Source organism: Anabas testudineus, chromosome 5, assembly GCF_900324465.2.
Source record: "Anabas testudineus chromosome 5, fAnaTes1.2, whole genome shotgun sequence".
NCBI lineage: Eukaryota > Metazoa > Chordata > Actinopteri > Anabantiformes > Anabantidae > Anabas > Anabas testudineus.
In genome coordinates, this window is record NC_046614.1 from 19,872,800 (window position 1) to 19,888,211 (window position 15,412).

General features: G+C 38.7%; 1 protein-coding gene across 2 annotated transcripts in view; it reads right to left on the reverse strand.

Annotated features, from left to right (window-relative positions):
* LOC113154172 (metabotropic glutamate receptor 4-like) overlaps positions 1-14,416 on the reverse strand; it is a 109,239-nt gene extending 94,823 nt beyond the window's left edge. For both annotated transcript variants that reach the window (XM_026348216.1, XM_026348215.1), the window contains exon 1: positions 13,838-14,416. In XM_026348216.1, the coding sequence (XP_026204001.1) occupies positions 13,838-14,407 (570 nt within the window). In that variant the 5' untranslated portion in view covers positions 14,408-14,416. The remainder of the gene's footprint in view (positions 1-13,837) is intronic.
* Between the last annotated feature and the right edge of the window lie 996 nt (positions 14,417-15,412).

Sequence of the window (15,412 nt, forward strand, 5' to 3'; positions counted from 1 at the left end):
ATTATTAACACTTAGGGTGACACAAGGATGTCTCGGGGTAGCTCCCACCATGTGCATATTTTGTCAGCTGAGCCTGGAAACTCTGGGCTGTGGCCTTTATCCACTGCATCTCAGCAGCATCACGGCCAGAGGCAGTTTCTATGGGAGGATGGGTTCCCAGATCTCTTCATCATCTAGAACGTGCTAGACGTGTGTGTAATGGTCTCTCTCATGCCTCACTGCAAACTGTCTCCAGTCTGCAAAAACTACAGTACATACAGAATTAGATGTTGGGGGGGCTGACAAACACTCTTTTACAATTCCCGACAGGTCCGGTGGCCTTTTCACAAATAGAAGCCTAGACTGCACACACAGGTTGGAAGCACAAATACGATCACCCACATATCTGCATTGCTAATAAATGGGCACATACATGCACCCAAATATACATACAAAAAAGGGCAACACACAAAAAGAGTTTGTTTGCAGCTTCTCTGCACTGTTTAGCATTTGTCGACTTCAGTGTCAGACTGACAATCACTATAGGTCAGACTAAATTGCCTGTTGTCCACAGTGTCTTGAAAATAAGCTTGCCTGAATAATTACTCACCCAGCCGCACTCCAACAGCCTCAGCCTCGGGAGAAACACTGAGTCTTTTTATGTTATGAGGTTATGATATGTAATATTTTTTGGAACCAGATGTCACTGTGCCTCAAAAGTGCCATAACAGGATTTAACTTCTCTCTCCACCCTGGTCAATCTGACATTACAACATCTTGACAATCGATCCGTGCTGCTCGGGCAAGCTGCTTGATAAGAAGAGCTCAGACTTCCCAAAGACAGCTGATTATGTTTTGTGGGCACAGCCTGGCCTTTTCCCTGTCTGACATCAGTCTATTACAGCAGTGATCAGCAAGCAGCTGTAATCACCTGTAGAGGTGTTGTGGGAATGATAAGGATGAAAAGAGCATAGCTAAGCCACCAAAGATTGGCCCCGACCACCAAAGATCAATACATCATCTGAGTCTAATAATAAACCCCATCAACCTTTAGCCTGCCAACCTATATAGGGTCCGTTGTGTTATGGCCCTTTCATGATAAACTGACATCTGCGGTGTCGTTGATGCCATCAACGCGTGTCCACATCAAAAGCATGTGACAATATGATGCGATCGCATAGTTCACTGATCTGTAAATTCAGCCACGAAAATATTAAACAAGCCTGAGTAGCTCAATTTTAAATCAATATATGTTTTTCCACAGCCGTGTTACCACATGCCGTAGATCGCCATAGTTAACAGGCAGTGACACACTAAACACAATGGTGCATTCACTGTCATTCTTCAGTTGAAAATAGTCCAATGTAGTGTGGATACCTACAGTATGTTTTGCTTCATTTCACTCCTGGGCTTGACTGCTTATTAAAGTGTCAACGCAGACTTGGGCAAAAATATCATTGTTCTGTGGTTACAACTACTACTTACGTTCATTGCCATTACTTTCTGCATCAATCAAATGATTGTTTTGTTCATATACTGTCAGAAAATAATGAAAAATATTCACAATTTGGCAGCAACAAACACTCAAGGATTTTCAGTGTACTTTCACATTTCACAAGTGTTGGAAATCAAAGTTGGGACCAGAAAATTTAGAGAATTTGTGCTTGAAAAGTGACTTGAAATTATTAATCACTCGAATTGATAGATTTTATGTAGTGATACATCGAAAAATAAAAAAATTTAAAAAGTCACGAGCTCATTTTGAGGTAAACTACAATGAAGGTATCCAGAAAAGGTTTTGTAGTTTGTTTAATGCACCTACTACACTATTAAATGTTTTAACATCCACTATTTTACACTGCAACATTGTTAGATTGAAAATGCATGACATTCAGAGCATTTAGTGATGAAGTGTTGTAATTTTGTTTTTTATGAGCCCACTTCCCCACAACCTGCTTTATCTACTTTTACCTCATTTCCCAGAACAACTTTTATAACATTGTCTAGAAGTTAGAATGAGTTGTCTGGGCTTGATAAATGCACAATACACTTAGAAAGAAAGGTAAGAGAGAAAAAGATAGTGTTAGTGTTTTGTGTTTACTGTAACTATGAGAAAGTGGATTTTCCTCCACTTATTCTGAGGAAAATGTGGTCCTCTTTTGTGCCTACTTGTTCAAAATACAATAAATAAATAAATAATCATATGGTCTACAAAATTTCAGAGGCTTGCATGTCAAAAGGTGAAATTGCTAGTTTTGCCCAATGAACAGTCAAAATAGAAACAATATCTCCAAATTAAATTATGATGGACTGTGTTCCAGCATCACAATTTACATAAGTCAAAACTCATTTAGAGCAAAAAGCGTATTAAAATTTTTTATTTGTGGTTAAACTTTTAGAATAATATCTGTGCTGCAGAACTGTCAGTGTGCTCCTGTTTCTTTACAAATCCTTCTCTTGCCTGTTGTTAAGTTTATAAAGACATCAATAAAGACAAGCACGCGCCCTGCAGTTAGAGCACGATAGCTCCAGTTTTAGATCCGGGTTTTCATAACAACCCGCTACTGCTGTCACATTGCTCCACAAATTTGCACAGGAGGGTAACATGAGAAGCACAGTGTCTTCAAATATGTCTACATTTGCTGAAATCAGCTCATAAACAAGAAAGCTCTCAGACACTTATTCTTTTACTGCACCTGAATTGTCTTCCAACTGTCAGCCCTCCGCCATAATTCTGTATGTAGGGTTTGCAGCCTGAAGACTGTTTAAAGTCTGTGCTGCAGAACAGTCAATGTGCTCCTACATCCACCTGGCGATTTTAATGCTGTGGTGGACAGGGGTCACCATGGGAAAAATTGAATACTGGCTATCATCCACAGGTGTCAGAGCACAGTGCATCACGGCTTGCTGCATATGGAGAGGTGTAACCACAGACCTGTCAGAGCTCCCACACTGAACCCTGCCCACCAAAACACTACGACCAACAGGAAGTTGATGTTGCTTTTATGGCTGATCGTAATAAACACATGTTTAGAGGAGATCAGCCCCCTGTAGTTTGAGCATAATAAATAAAGCATACAAGACAAATGTTGACTGTTTACTTATGAGATGTGCAATAATTAGCCTTTAACATGGCCTGCAGCATTTAGTATTTCCTGACATTATATAGATAAACGGACAATGAAAATTAAAATTAGATGCAGTAATAATTACCATATAACCAGTAGTAAATCTGTAAACATATAACCCATGTTTTCATTGAATTATCTGTGGAAGCTACAGTCAAAAAAAATTACTAAACTGGTGTCTTCTAGTAATTTTCTCTATTACATCATCTGTCAAATACAAAATGATGAATCTTGAATGACAAATACATGACATTTAATAATAAGCAACACATTTCCATATCTAATTATTCCTATTAAGTCACATACATTGGAAGGGGAGGGCATCACATATAAGGTAGAGGAACCGATTAGACAGACACACTCCCCACATCTATGAGCAGAGTGTCCGAACTGAGCTGGCCAGACATGTGTTTAGAAAGTGGGAAGAAACTCCTACAACAGGAGGAAATTCACAACCAGCACGGATGCCCCACAGACCTATGAGAATCAATAAAGTGGTAAAAAATTAGATGTATTTCAATTTTACACATAAAATAAATATATCACACTAAACTGGGTATTTGTAGTAAAAAGCAATAAAACTTTTAATTTTAAAATTGCAAATGCAAAAATCAATTATATTAATAAAAATATTAATTTAAAGGCAATCTAGAAAGAGAAAATGCAAACATTTTTATTTTAATCAACTGCAATATAAAAATATAACGAATTATATTTGTTTTCATGCTCAGTTTTGATTGTTGAACTTAACAATACAGGGGTAATGATAAACTACATTATATTTTTATTTGTTAGAGACCACAGAGCTAATTTTATTCCATTCTGGGGCTCCATGGCCAAAAGCGGTAAACTTTGCATTAAAAAAAGCCTAACCCATGGGGGGGTTTGGTAGTTTTTAAATTTAAATGTCCCCCCTCAGGCAGTGTACAGTACACTGTAGTGTGTCTATCATTCTTTGCCAGCTGCTGTTCAGGATCAGCTGAATTGTAACTGTGCAGGTCCTTTTTAAACTGCATGGGCTTTCAGAATTTTAAGTAACTTATCCAAATAAATGCTGAAGTGATTCAACAGCTCTAGTGCTGCTAGTGGTGAGGTCAGAGGTTACAAAAAATGCAAAAGGAAAAGTACTGTAGACCGTAGTGCATCTCTCGAGGAATTACAAGTAAACCACTAACAGCTATTATGTTCGGTGTTAAAGCAAGAGTTTGCCTTTAATAGCTGTGGCTGACCCCGCCTGACATAGTGCCATGTAGGTCTGTCATGTTTTATTCAAACGTTCAACTACCATTCGAGCACTGATAAAGTTTTTATGTTTTTGATGAATTCCCTAAAATCAAAAGTGTACATGTTGCAAAAGCAAACGTCTTGTACTCCACTGGAAAGCAAACATGAAATTTACTGCTAGCTTAGTTGTAAGTAGCAGCCTAATAATCATACTGAATTGTCATTTAATTCACATCAAATCATTAAAACCTATAACATATTTAGTTGCATATGCTAAGAGATACTTAGTTTAGTAGTAAAGTAGTATAGTGGAGGAATCCAGCAAGTTTTCACATTGTTTGGTTTCATTTTTAATGACAACATGTTCATGTCACCGTGGGACATTTTCAAATAGCCACACTGGGACACACTAATAAATATGGAAATTAACAGCCTGAACAGCACACATACATGTGTATTCAAACCCACCCACCCACACACACACACACATACACACGAAGAGTGTCTGGCGCGTGAATAAAACAGATGGTAGAAGGTCTGGATCTGAATTCTGGATGGACGTTCGTCAACTCTTGAAGACACAGAAATGTTGTTACGTCTGCGTCTGATTTGCATGGAGAATCAGCTGCTTGCATTTGGTGAGATTAGTTCAGAACTAAGGTAAAATGTAATTATGGACTAAAACAATATAATTATACGGGAATACACAACGTGCACCGCACAGAAATCCTACAGGCGAGGCCACCACCTGCCTCTGATGGTTTGTCTCTTTAATGCAGGCAAAACAAGCAGAGTGAAAACACCCAATCATAAAGGCTCACAAGAAGTATCATCAGGTACACCGTTACTGATTTCAAATTAATTTAAATCATTTTCAATATTTCCACTTTCAGAGACATATTTGTCATGTATTCTCATAAATGTAATGTATAAAATGTCTGTCTTGTGGCCTTGGTTGTTGTCAGAACTTATTTTTCAGACAAATGACTCACTATGAATAAACACTTACTCATCCAGCAGCGCAAGTGGAAAATCAAGTAATAAATATAGGGTGCTATTTTCCTAAATGCAGAGGCAGCATTTGGACTTTATTTCATCAGTTCATCCATTACGTCAAACCAGCAAAGAGACATTAACTGAAAAGAAACTAAAAAGGAAAATTATGATTACAACTTTTATTAGCATCACACCTATTTCACACCTTTGGCAAGCATCTATATGAAAATGTTTTGTCTGGAGTTCTTGGATGTAAATTAAACGTATGCATTTTCTCTTTTCAGATTCACCTAATGCTTACATTTATCACAAGGTGTTTTGTCTCCTGTGCTGCCTAAACAATTTGTATCCTCTCTCACGGAAAGGTAACTACCGTCCTATCAGTTAAATATAGGCTGTTTGAGTTTGTCTAGGACTTCTTATTTCAAAATCACGTGTCTAGTACTTTGTAAACAACCACAGGTTGACTTAAGCCACCAATATTCCCAAGCATATGAGCAGCTTTAGGTTGTCTCCCATGACACTACAGACATAAGCTAGTGGAAGTCTCTTTATTATGACTTGATATGATTCTTTAAAGCAAACAAGTGTGCTTTGGAATTATAGCAATCAACTGTGCAAAATGGTGTGCTTTATTTAGTGCAGTCAAAACACAAATTAAGGTGTCGGTGGCAGGTTGTTATTCTCACTGACAATCTAAACTTACCTGAACAACACAACTCGGGAAAGAAACCTGACAACTTATAACGATGGTTCTCAACATGGGGGCTGTGACCCCCTCAAAGACTCCCAAGAGATGCAAAATCATACTTTTTTCTGACTTTTCTCCTAATGTTTCATTTGTTTCTTGTGATTTACTTCCCCAAGGTGTTGGATGACTAATGCTTGCACGCACTAAAAACATGCATATTCCCTGTCCATTAAACTGGCATTAATATAAAAGAAGATGAAAATGTGTGCCGCTTCAACAGACCTGGTGAACACACAAGCTGCGGGTGAAATGATAAGGACATACAGTATATTTATCCGGACTTGTTAAATGTGTTGGTCCATTTCAGTATGAGCTCTATGAAGTCATTACTGATCATCCTTCTGGCCCTTAATGATGAGATACCACTGGGATAATGGCTTAAAGACACTTGTGATAAATTAGTGGTATGGGCACTATAAATAACGACAGCTGTGCACAGTGGTCACACATAATGACAGCTGCTCACCAGAGCAGCATTTCATCTAGAAGTCTAATGAGTGGTGAAGTGGACACAAGTATCCATAAGCTAAGAGATGTTTAAGGGCATTTTTACACTGATGTATGGCAAATTGTGGGAGTGGAATTAGACTCCTACATGTTCACCCAGTTCAACATCAAGTAAGATTTATAAAACAGATCCACAAGTACATGTGCACACTGCACTGCTTTAAAAATCTGCCAAAACTATCTCTATGCATATTTCTGACCATGCACACAGTTCTACTCATGAATACACACAAGGCTGCAGAACTCTACAAATGATCAAATTAAGAGGTCCAAAAAACCTTGCTTCAAAGACAAAAAGATTAGAAACAACTAAAACATTCACATGAATCAACATTCAGTGGTAACAGGTGGTTTTAAATCACCATTGAGATTCATATTGTCATTCAAATGTGAACTCTTCTATGAGAAACATTTTCAGGATGTCTGATTTAGGATTTGAGCCAAACCAGGAGAGAAAAAATGCACCTCAAATGTACCTCTCACATGTTGAGACAGAAAGAGCCCGGCACTGTAGGTGTAGGCAGAGCGTGCATGAGCAGAATGAAATGACATGGATCATGCTAGAGCTAATTTGGTGGTCAAACAACTACAGGTGACTCAGCGGAGACAGCTAAAAAAACGGAGACAGATCAATACCGTTACTGTAACCTGAATATCAAAGAAGCAAGAAACAATAACAGTGCAACGAGACAGTCAGCATTTTGTTAATGGAGTAGTTGTTTGACAGAGAGGACAGAGGAGGGTGTGAAAAAACACGGCATAGGCAAATACAGAAAATGGAAAAATGTCACCTCCCTGAACTGAACAGGATTATTATGTGCAGCTCCCACAATGACTTACAGCATAGTACTCCACCCAAAATGGCTCTCATTTTAAAATTGCAAAGTAACAATGCTCTTTACTACCTTTCCATTTGTGATGCTGCTGAAGCATTAACGATACAGACCAGCTTTGGGTCTGATAAAAATGTACCGTCATATTTTCTTTTATATGTGCTTAAACTGAAACCCTAAAAAATGAGTAAACAACGTGATAAAACTTTGTCATGGTAATGTGTACCTGCAACATACAATGCAATGATCGCATGTCAGTTCACTAATGCAATTATTGCACTAAATTAAAGCACATGTAGGACTACTCCTGGGAAGGAAACAGCATTTCATAGCTTCATAGTCAAACAGTCAGTGTGAACAATTGTGCCGTTGCCGGCTCACTGAATGAGTGGGTTTGGTTGAAGTGAGATGACTCGATGGGCTGATACTAGTTTATCTAGATTTAGCTGTCATTCCCCCAAATGAGCTGCTAAATCAATTGTGACATGGGGTTGTCATTCCACTGAGTCACTGGAAGCTTTATAGGGGAGTAAAGACTATCAGAACAAGGTAGATGAAGCATGAAATTTCATGACAGAAACCATTTTTTCTTGTTTTAGGAACTCACCATATAAAATGTAAAGAAATATGAAGCGGATATGGCAGGATCGACTGCCATAAAGGAAACCATATTATGTCCTACGCTACTTAATCAAGTTGCTCCAGAGTTTTTACAAGTGTGGGCAACCACAATGATGAAATGCAATAAAGAGGGTAACTAATTTTCAATCAAACAGTGATGAAACTCAGTGTAAAGAGAATGAATAAGTGCCATATAAAATAAAACCACTCATGCTAGATTGCAAGGACTGTCAAACTTAAAATCCCTTTTATTCATACAGAAAAATAAGGACAGGAATAGCACACAATTCTGAAGCGAGATAAACACACTTCTTCTAGAGTGGATGGTTTTTTTTTTGTTGTTATTTTTTGTAATTTCTTTTTTTTTTTTTTACTTCTGATCTAATTCTGTCTGAGTCCAAATTAACACAAGCGTATGCATTTAAATGAGTATATTTGATGACATTTTCTATAGAAGTTCTGATCAGATTATTCCTTCCTTCCTTCCTTCCACAGTACAAACCCAGCTCAAAGATTAAAATCCTTCTCAAATGTTTGAAAAGCTGACAAGGATGAGATGGTTATTACAGAGAAGCTATTATAATCACAATGTTCAGTAAAATAATCTTTCAAAAAGGGTTAGTTCGTTCTTCAGTACAAATTGTGAAAAGTGAATTACAGTGTCAAAGATAAATCAAACACTGGCTCTTTCTTTCTTTTCTAGACCTCGAATCTCTGCAAGTCTAATTTAATCTGTCGAACGTTAACTTAGTTTACCAAACTGGTCTGAAGCTGAAATGTTTACAGGAGCAGAGGATCAACTGGGGAGGAATAACCATTAACTCATTAAAAGAGGTTGCAACAAAGCAGATGGTGTGCACCTTTGGGAAAGAGGAATGCGGTGGAGCTTTGACCACAAAACAGCTGCAGAATGGATCAGCTCACACATTTAAGGAATCATGAAAGAAACTGTCAGCTCCTAATGATATCTGCTGTCCTCACACGGTTTGCTGTGGGGCCGGGCTCTGCCATATGCATATACTTGAGATAAACACTGATAGCTTTTACCTTACAAGCTGTCATGTAATTGCAGTTTCACTAAAAGTGTTTTTTTTTTTTTCCTCCTAGACATTCACACACTCAGAAATGAGTCAGAGCGTAGTTGCAAATACAGCAATAAAAGCAAACATGAGGAACTTCAGGCTGTGAATTTAAATTTTACGAAAAGGTGTTTGAACTGTAGTATGTGATTTATGATATTTACAGGTAGCGTGTGTTTGCACACACTCCAGACAGCACATGTTAATGTGCCTTGAAATTGTATCACCTCATTCACATTCTTTGTTTACATGTTTTACTCATTAATGTTATGAGGTGCAAAAATCTCTCAAGAATTCATTAGAAACTCAGGAAGCTGAGGGCAATCATAATCTAGGGTGTTTATCCAGTGCTCTATATAATTTGCTTTACTTTTTGATGATAGTTTGAAGCACTGCGAGTTTCAACCAGTTAAACTGCGTAACGCTGCCACTTCTGCACAAAAATATAATCTGATTACTCATAGTTTGTTTGTTTTGTGTTTTTTATCATCCAAGATAAATCACACATTTATCAGTCAGCTGTGAAGGTCCCCACACGATGCGCAGTCACACAAACACCAAGTCAGCGACTGTGTTTCCAATGTGAAACTTAGAAGCAAGAGCATGAACCCAGGGTGAGGGAAAATGTCAGAATGAGTGGGATGTTGAAGGCCTGTGTGCTCTTCCATGAAAAAAAAATAAAATCATTTTTGCCTCTTCTAAATGGATCTTTTTTTTTTTTTTTTTTACTTGTCTGTGCTCCCTGTACTACTGAAACTAGCCACTTCAGTGAATGTGAGATGGTTTGTCCAGTGAGCAGCAAACTGTAATGTCAGAACAAGGAGCCAGGAAAATGCTTTCCAGTGAGCATTAAAGGATAGAACGTTCCGAGCTTCTTATTCCTGGGTCACTGCATCTCTATTGTGCTACTCATGTGCAGCACAGAATGAAACAAATGATATTTATAAAAAAAAATCATTTTTCTTTTCACTGAACAAGAGCCAAACATTTGCTATGGTTGAGCTGAATAGGAAATCCCTGTCAGGATCTCCCATGGAGATAAACACATAATAAAGATGGACAGACCTGACAGGAACTGCGTTCTAGGTGTCAACTTTATGAAGACATCCGCCAAACAAATGAATAATGTAATCATCTAACATCGCCTGTCTGTGATCATGAATTAACTTTTCCCCAACTGCTTGTCACTGGGGCTCCCACTTCTCACTGAACTATACTAAAATGTTCTCCAACTGCAGTTCCTGGTCCCTGTGTTACCATTACATAAGGTTGGAGTAAAATATTCATCAAGCTGCTCTCGACCACATCTGTATGCAGCTGATCGCTGAGGAAACACTTTTCTGTAAACCTGCTAACTACATCAGGGTGGCTGCTGCGGCAGGATTTGGCGTGGTTTGTGTGCAAATGTGTTTGATTGCCTTTGTGTACGCCTGTATGAAGTTTATGTGTACACAGCATGTTTGTTTGAGCCATGCAATTTTGCCTGTGTGTGTGTGTGTGAGATTGGAAGTGTACAGTAATGCACATGTCTACATGTCTTCTTCAGTATGCTGAGCTGCTGCTTGTGTACATGCATTGCCTCCATTTAAAGCAAACATTAGGAAACATCTAGCCACAGTGCTAGCAGACGTCTATCTGCTTGCTAAATCATGCAGCAAATTATGTCTAGCTGGAGCTGGGCGTGTTATGAGATGACTGTAAAGTTAAAACCTTCTGGGGCCATAAGCAGGTCCATCAAGAGCAAGAGAACCATCTGCCATCTGGCTGACATGCAGATCCCTGGAAAGGAATAACCCAACACACCACCTGCATGACCACACACCATTTGTCAGGTTCACTGTGTAATCTAGATAACTCACAGGAGTACTCTACATCATACCAGGAGCTCTCTTAATTGTTGCAATAATCGTTATTCAATTATAGGGAATGTTGATTGATTGATTGATTGGTGTCCGCCTTAGAAAGTGTTTGATTTTCAATAGTGCGACTCAGAAATGCAGCAACACAAACTAAAGATGAACTGAAAGAAATCATCAGTTGTGGATCTACTTAACCTGCATCTGCCTTGAACCGTTTCCTTCACCTCCAGCTGTCTGAATGCTAAAAAGCAGAAGAGGGGAATGCCTATAATATATATATATATATATATATATATATATATATATATATATATATATATATATATATATATATATGTATATGTATATGTATATGTATATGTATATATATATATATATATATATATATATATATATATATATATATATATATATATATATATATATATATATAAAAGAAATAAAGAGAAAGGAGATCAGAGACCTCCAAGAGACCTCCAAATTAAATATGGAAGGACACCGCTTACATGCATCAATGAAGAGGGAATGAGCACTGTGCTAATGACGAAGAATCCAAGCTTCCATGTGAGAGTGGGATCAAGAACACACTGCTGGAGATGCTCATTACTAAGGCCCACACTGACTCTTACCTGTGTGTGTGTGTGTGTGTGTGTGTGTGTGTGTGTGTGTGTGTGTGTGTGTGTGTGTATATATACACAGTACATACTTTATGTGTGGGAGACAGAGGAAAAAAGTTCATGCCCAGAGCCGTGCATGCACACAACCAATGCATATATAACCTGAAGAAAAGAATAAGAACGCATACGTATATTTGAGCATTTAAAAGCTGCACAAAACTTAAGCGTGTGTGTTCCGTCACACCGCGTTTGCTCCGATTAACGCTGGGGGCCTCGACAAGCAGCCTGCATCCCAAGTGGTTTATAACACTCAGGAATCAGGGAGCTTATCAAATCATACATAGGCTGCAGGCTGTTGCTGTGGAGTATTAGATTAACTAATACACAAAAAGCCTTAAAAACTAAGCCTCATCTACACCTCACTAAAATCTGGGGTTGTACCCAAAGCTGTTTACCAAATCCAGTCACCAATGTAAGATAAGATCATTTTGGATGATACTTTGTGTCACTTGTTGAGGGGAATCCTACACCTCGAGTAGAATTATAACTTGTGTGTTTGTAATGTAATTACATTGAACTGTAATAGTATCCTACTGCACTGCAGAACACCTTTCCTGTATGGTATTGGCACAGAAGCCTAGCAGTGCTCACGCTGAGCAGTAGAGGAAGTACTTTAGTATCTGGCACCGGAGATGAGACCATCAGAGGAGAACAGCGTGGCATCAGTGTGTCCCTCAGAACAGGACGCACACAGCAATATTCTGCCTTCATTTTTCATCACTAATGGCTGCACCTAACAATTATTCTCATTATACATTAATCATCTAATTATTTTATTGATTACTCAATTAATCTTTTGGTCTATAAAATTTTAGAAAGACTTAAAATGCACATCACAACGTCTCAGAGTACGGTAACGTCTTCAAATTTCTTATTTTGGTCAAAATATTCCAAAACCTAAAGTTATCCTAATAAACAAGCTGTAATTATTTGTTTGAATTTGCTGCTTGAAATAATACTTAAATGATAAACTGATTATTAATGTAGTTGTAGCTACTATTCTGTTAAATTAATGAACTTTTGCCACGATCACGTTTTGAAGACTTTGTCGCCTGTTGGCCTGCGTTTCTCTGTGTAAAACAAAGCAATAAAAATACTGTCTACGATAGAAAATCTGCATTCCTAAGATTCTAATCATTTATGTTTAGCAGAAGCCACATCAAAATTATTATAGCAATTACTTGGAAACTGTAATTGCAATTTCATGAAAGTAAAGACCTGGATGGTTAAGGCCAAGACAAGAGACTGAATCAGTTTTTAACACAGGAATGAATAACGTTAAGATTTAGAATTTTCATGCAGGAGCATGGTGAAGAAAAACTTTGACGTCAGGATTATAATCAGCTTTTAAAACACAAAGAGAATCTGAAATACATTTTCAAGTCTGAGAAAGAATCCCTCATTCTAATTAGAGCTGAATTATAATGTGAAGGTGATTTTGGTAATATTTGTGGTAAAATGTGTAATTGCCTATAAACAAATTCAAACACATGACAGTACTTTCTAAAAAATAATTCTTCTAAAGTCAAACAAAAGTGTATCATTTTGCAGCGAGCCAAGCAATAAACAGCAATCCCACCTTCTGTAAAGCAGAAAGAGCTATTAGGCTTGCCATGGCTGGCTGGGTGGAAAATAAAATATCTGTTAAATAATTCATCAAATGTCCAAATGTCCATGAACAGGACATATTTTTTCCATAGTCTAAGCAGATGTAAACAACAAACTGATAGGGAGAGGTGCTATGGGGGTAAAAATTAAATCAAATAGTATTCTATTAATCACTTCTGTACTGTGACAGGCAATAGCTCATACTGCTTAGCAACCAGCTCCTCTAAGGCAATAGTCAGAGTGATGAGATACCAAGGGAACTCTTCTCTAAACTTATGAAAGTGTCCATAGTGTGGCAGCAGATATCTAACACATACTGTTCTCTCACACTGTTCAGACGCTAATGTTGTTTTTCAACTGGTGTTATTAATAATTCAAGCAAATGCATAGGAGATTAAAGATAAGTGAATAAAGATCAATGAGGCAAAAAACATGAGATCGAAACACAAATCACAGTTTTGAGTTCCTACAGTTTTTAACAGCAAACATGGCCTCTGTTCTTTGTTTTGTGCATTTCATACCCTCCGAGAAGTAGACGATGTAAAACAAATTAAATAAACGTGCTGATGTCTTACCTTAAAGAGGCGTAGTATGTTGGCCACCATGATGGAAACAGAGCTGGAGGAAGCTCCAATGACTCCCACCACGCGCTCCGGTTTAGTGATAATGGGTGCTCCCCCACCCAGACACTTGACATCTGTCCCATCCTTCTCAATCAGAGCCTGCACAAAGGTGAGCGACTGCTCCAAGGCATGAGTGTCCCTGGAACAGGTGTCCAGGATACGCGCCCCTAGTGTGATGTTAGGCAGCAAATTATTGTCATTATTGATGCGGTCAAGGGCAAAGAGCATGGCCTCCAGTCTGTGTATTCCCTTCTCCTTCTTCAGCTCCCCACATGGCTTGCCATCGTGGCCTCTAGCATGTACTGGGAAGAGCCCACCTAAGGAGATATCCCCGTCAATGCGGATGGAGTTCAAATGAGTGTGTCCTGGCCCTTTGGGTTTGGCAGCCTGAGCAGTCTTGAGGGAGCTGTAGAGAAGAAGCAGCAGCAGCAGCAGCGGCAAAATCAGGCCATTTCGTTGACAGCCGGTCCGATCCGGTCTGCAAGCCGGAGGATGAAACATGACCATGACCTGAGCACACATCCACGCTGCACAGTCAAACCCAGCAAGAAGAAAACAACAGCAGCCAGGTATTATTTGATGATGGCCAGAGGGTTAATTGCAATACCTCTTGAAGCAGTTGGCACAGGAAAGGCTTCCTTTCATGTCATCCCTCTCTCCCAGGCATTCAATTAATGTAGAATATGAGCTTGGCTCTTTCACAGGATGTAATCCTGTTCTCGTCTCCTCTTTCACTCCCTTAGTCCATCATCTGACCACAGTGGTGGGCAGCTGCTCCTGTGTCTGCTGTTATTCACAGACTTGCCTATGGAGATCCTTCACTTGGGGCATTAGGAAGAACAAAGGTGAACGGTAAGCTTTTTTTTTTTTTTGCCCCCCTTCGTTTCTTTATTTCTCTCCCTCCCTTGTTCGTTCTCTCTGTGTCTCTTTCCTCTCCACCTCAATCAGAAGTTTTTAATCTCCCCTGTTCCCCTGGGCAGGGATTTGGTATATGTCAGAGCCCTCAGGCCTCCTTAGGTCCACAGGCTTCAGAGTGAATTCCTGAAAGATGAAAAAGAGAAGAGTAGTGAGACAGTGCACAGAGAAAACAGAAAATGGCAAAGGGATTTGTATTGGTTTGAGCTTATACCTCTTTTTTGCTTAACCTTTTAACTGCAGCATTATGTGGAATGAAGAGACAGTTCTGCTTCCAAACTAATTTCTATCTCTTATACAGTCTTCCCACGCCTACCCTTTGAATTCAAAAGGTTTCCGTGGTCTCAAGGTTGACAGGGCTGAAAGTCAAATCCCACGTGCTTCATTTTCACCCATCAACGTTGTCTGTGGACACATTCAGCCTCAATAAAAATATTGTGACATTCTTCGACTATTACACTTACAATTTTTGCTGTTAACGTCGCTTCAAACTGACAAATTGAAACTGTACTGACGGTTCCAGTGAAACAAGACGGTGCTGTCAGGCTGCTGTTCTGCAACAAAATGACTACTTCCTACAAAAATATGTATCACCTCTGCTGCCATATTACT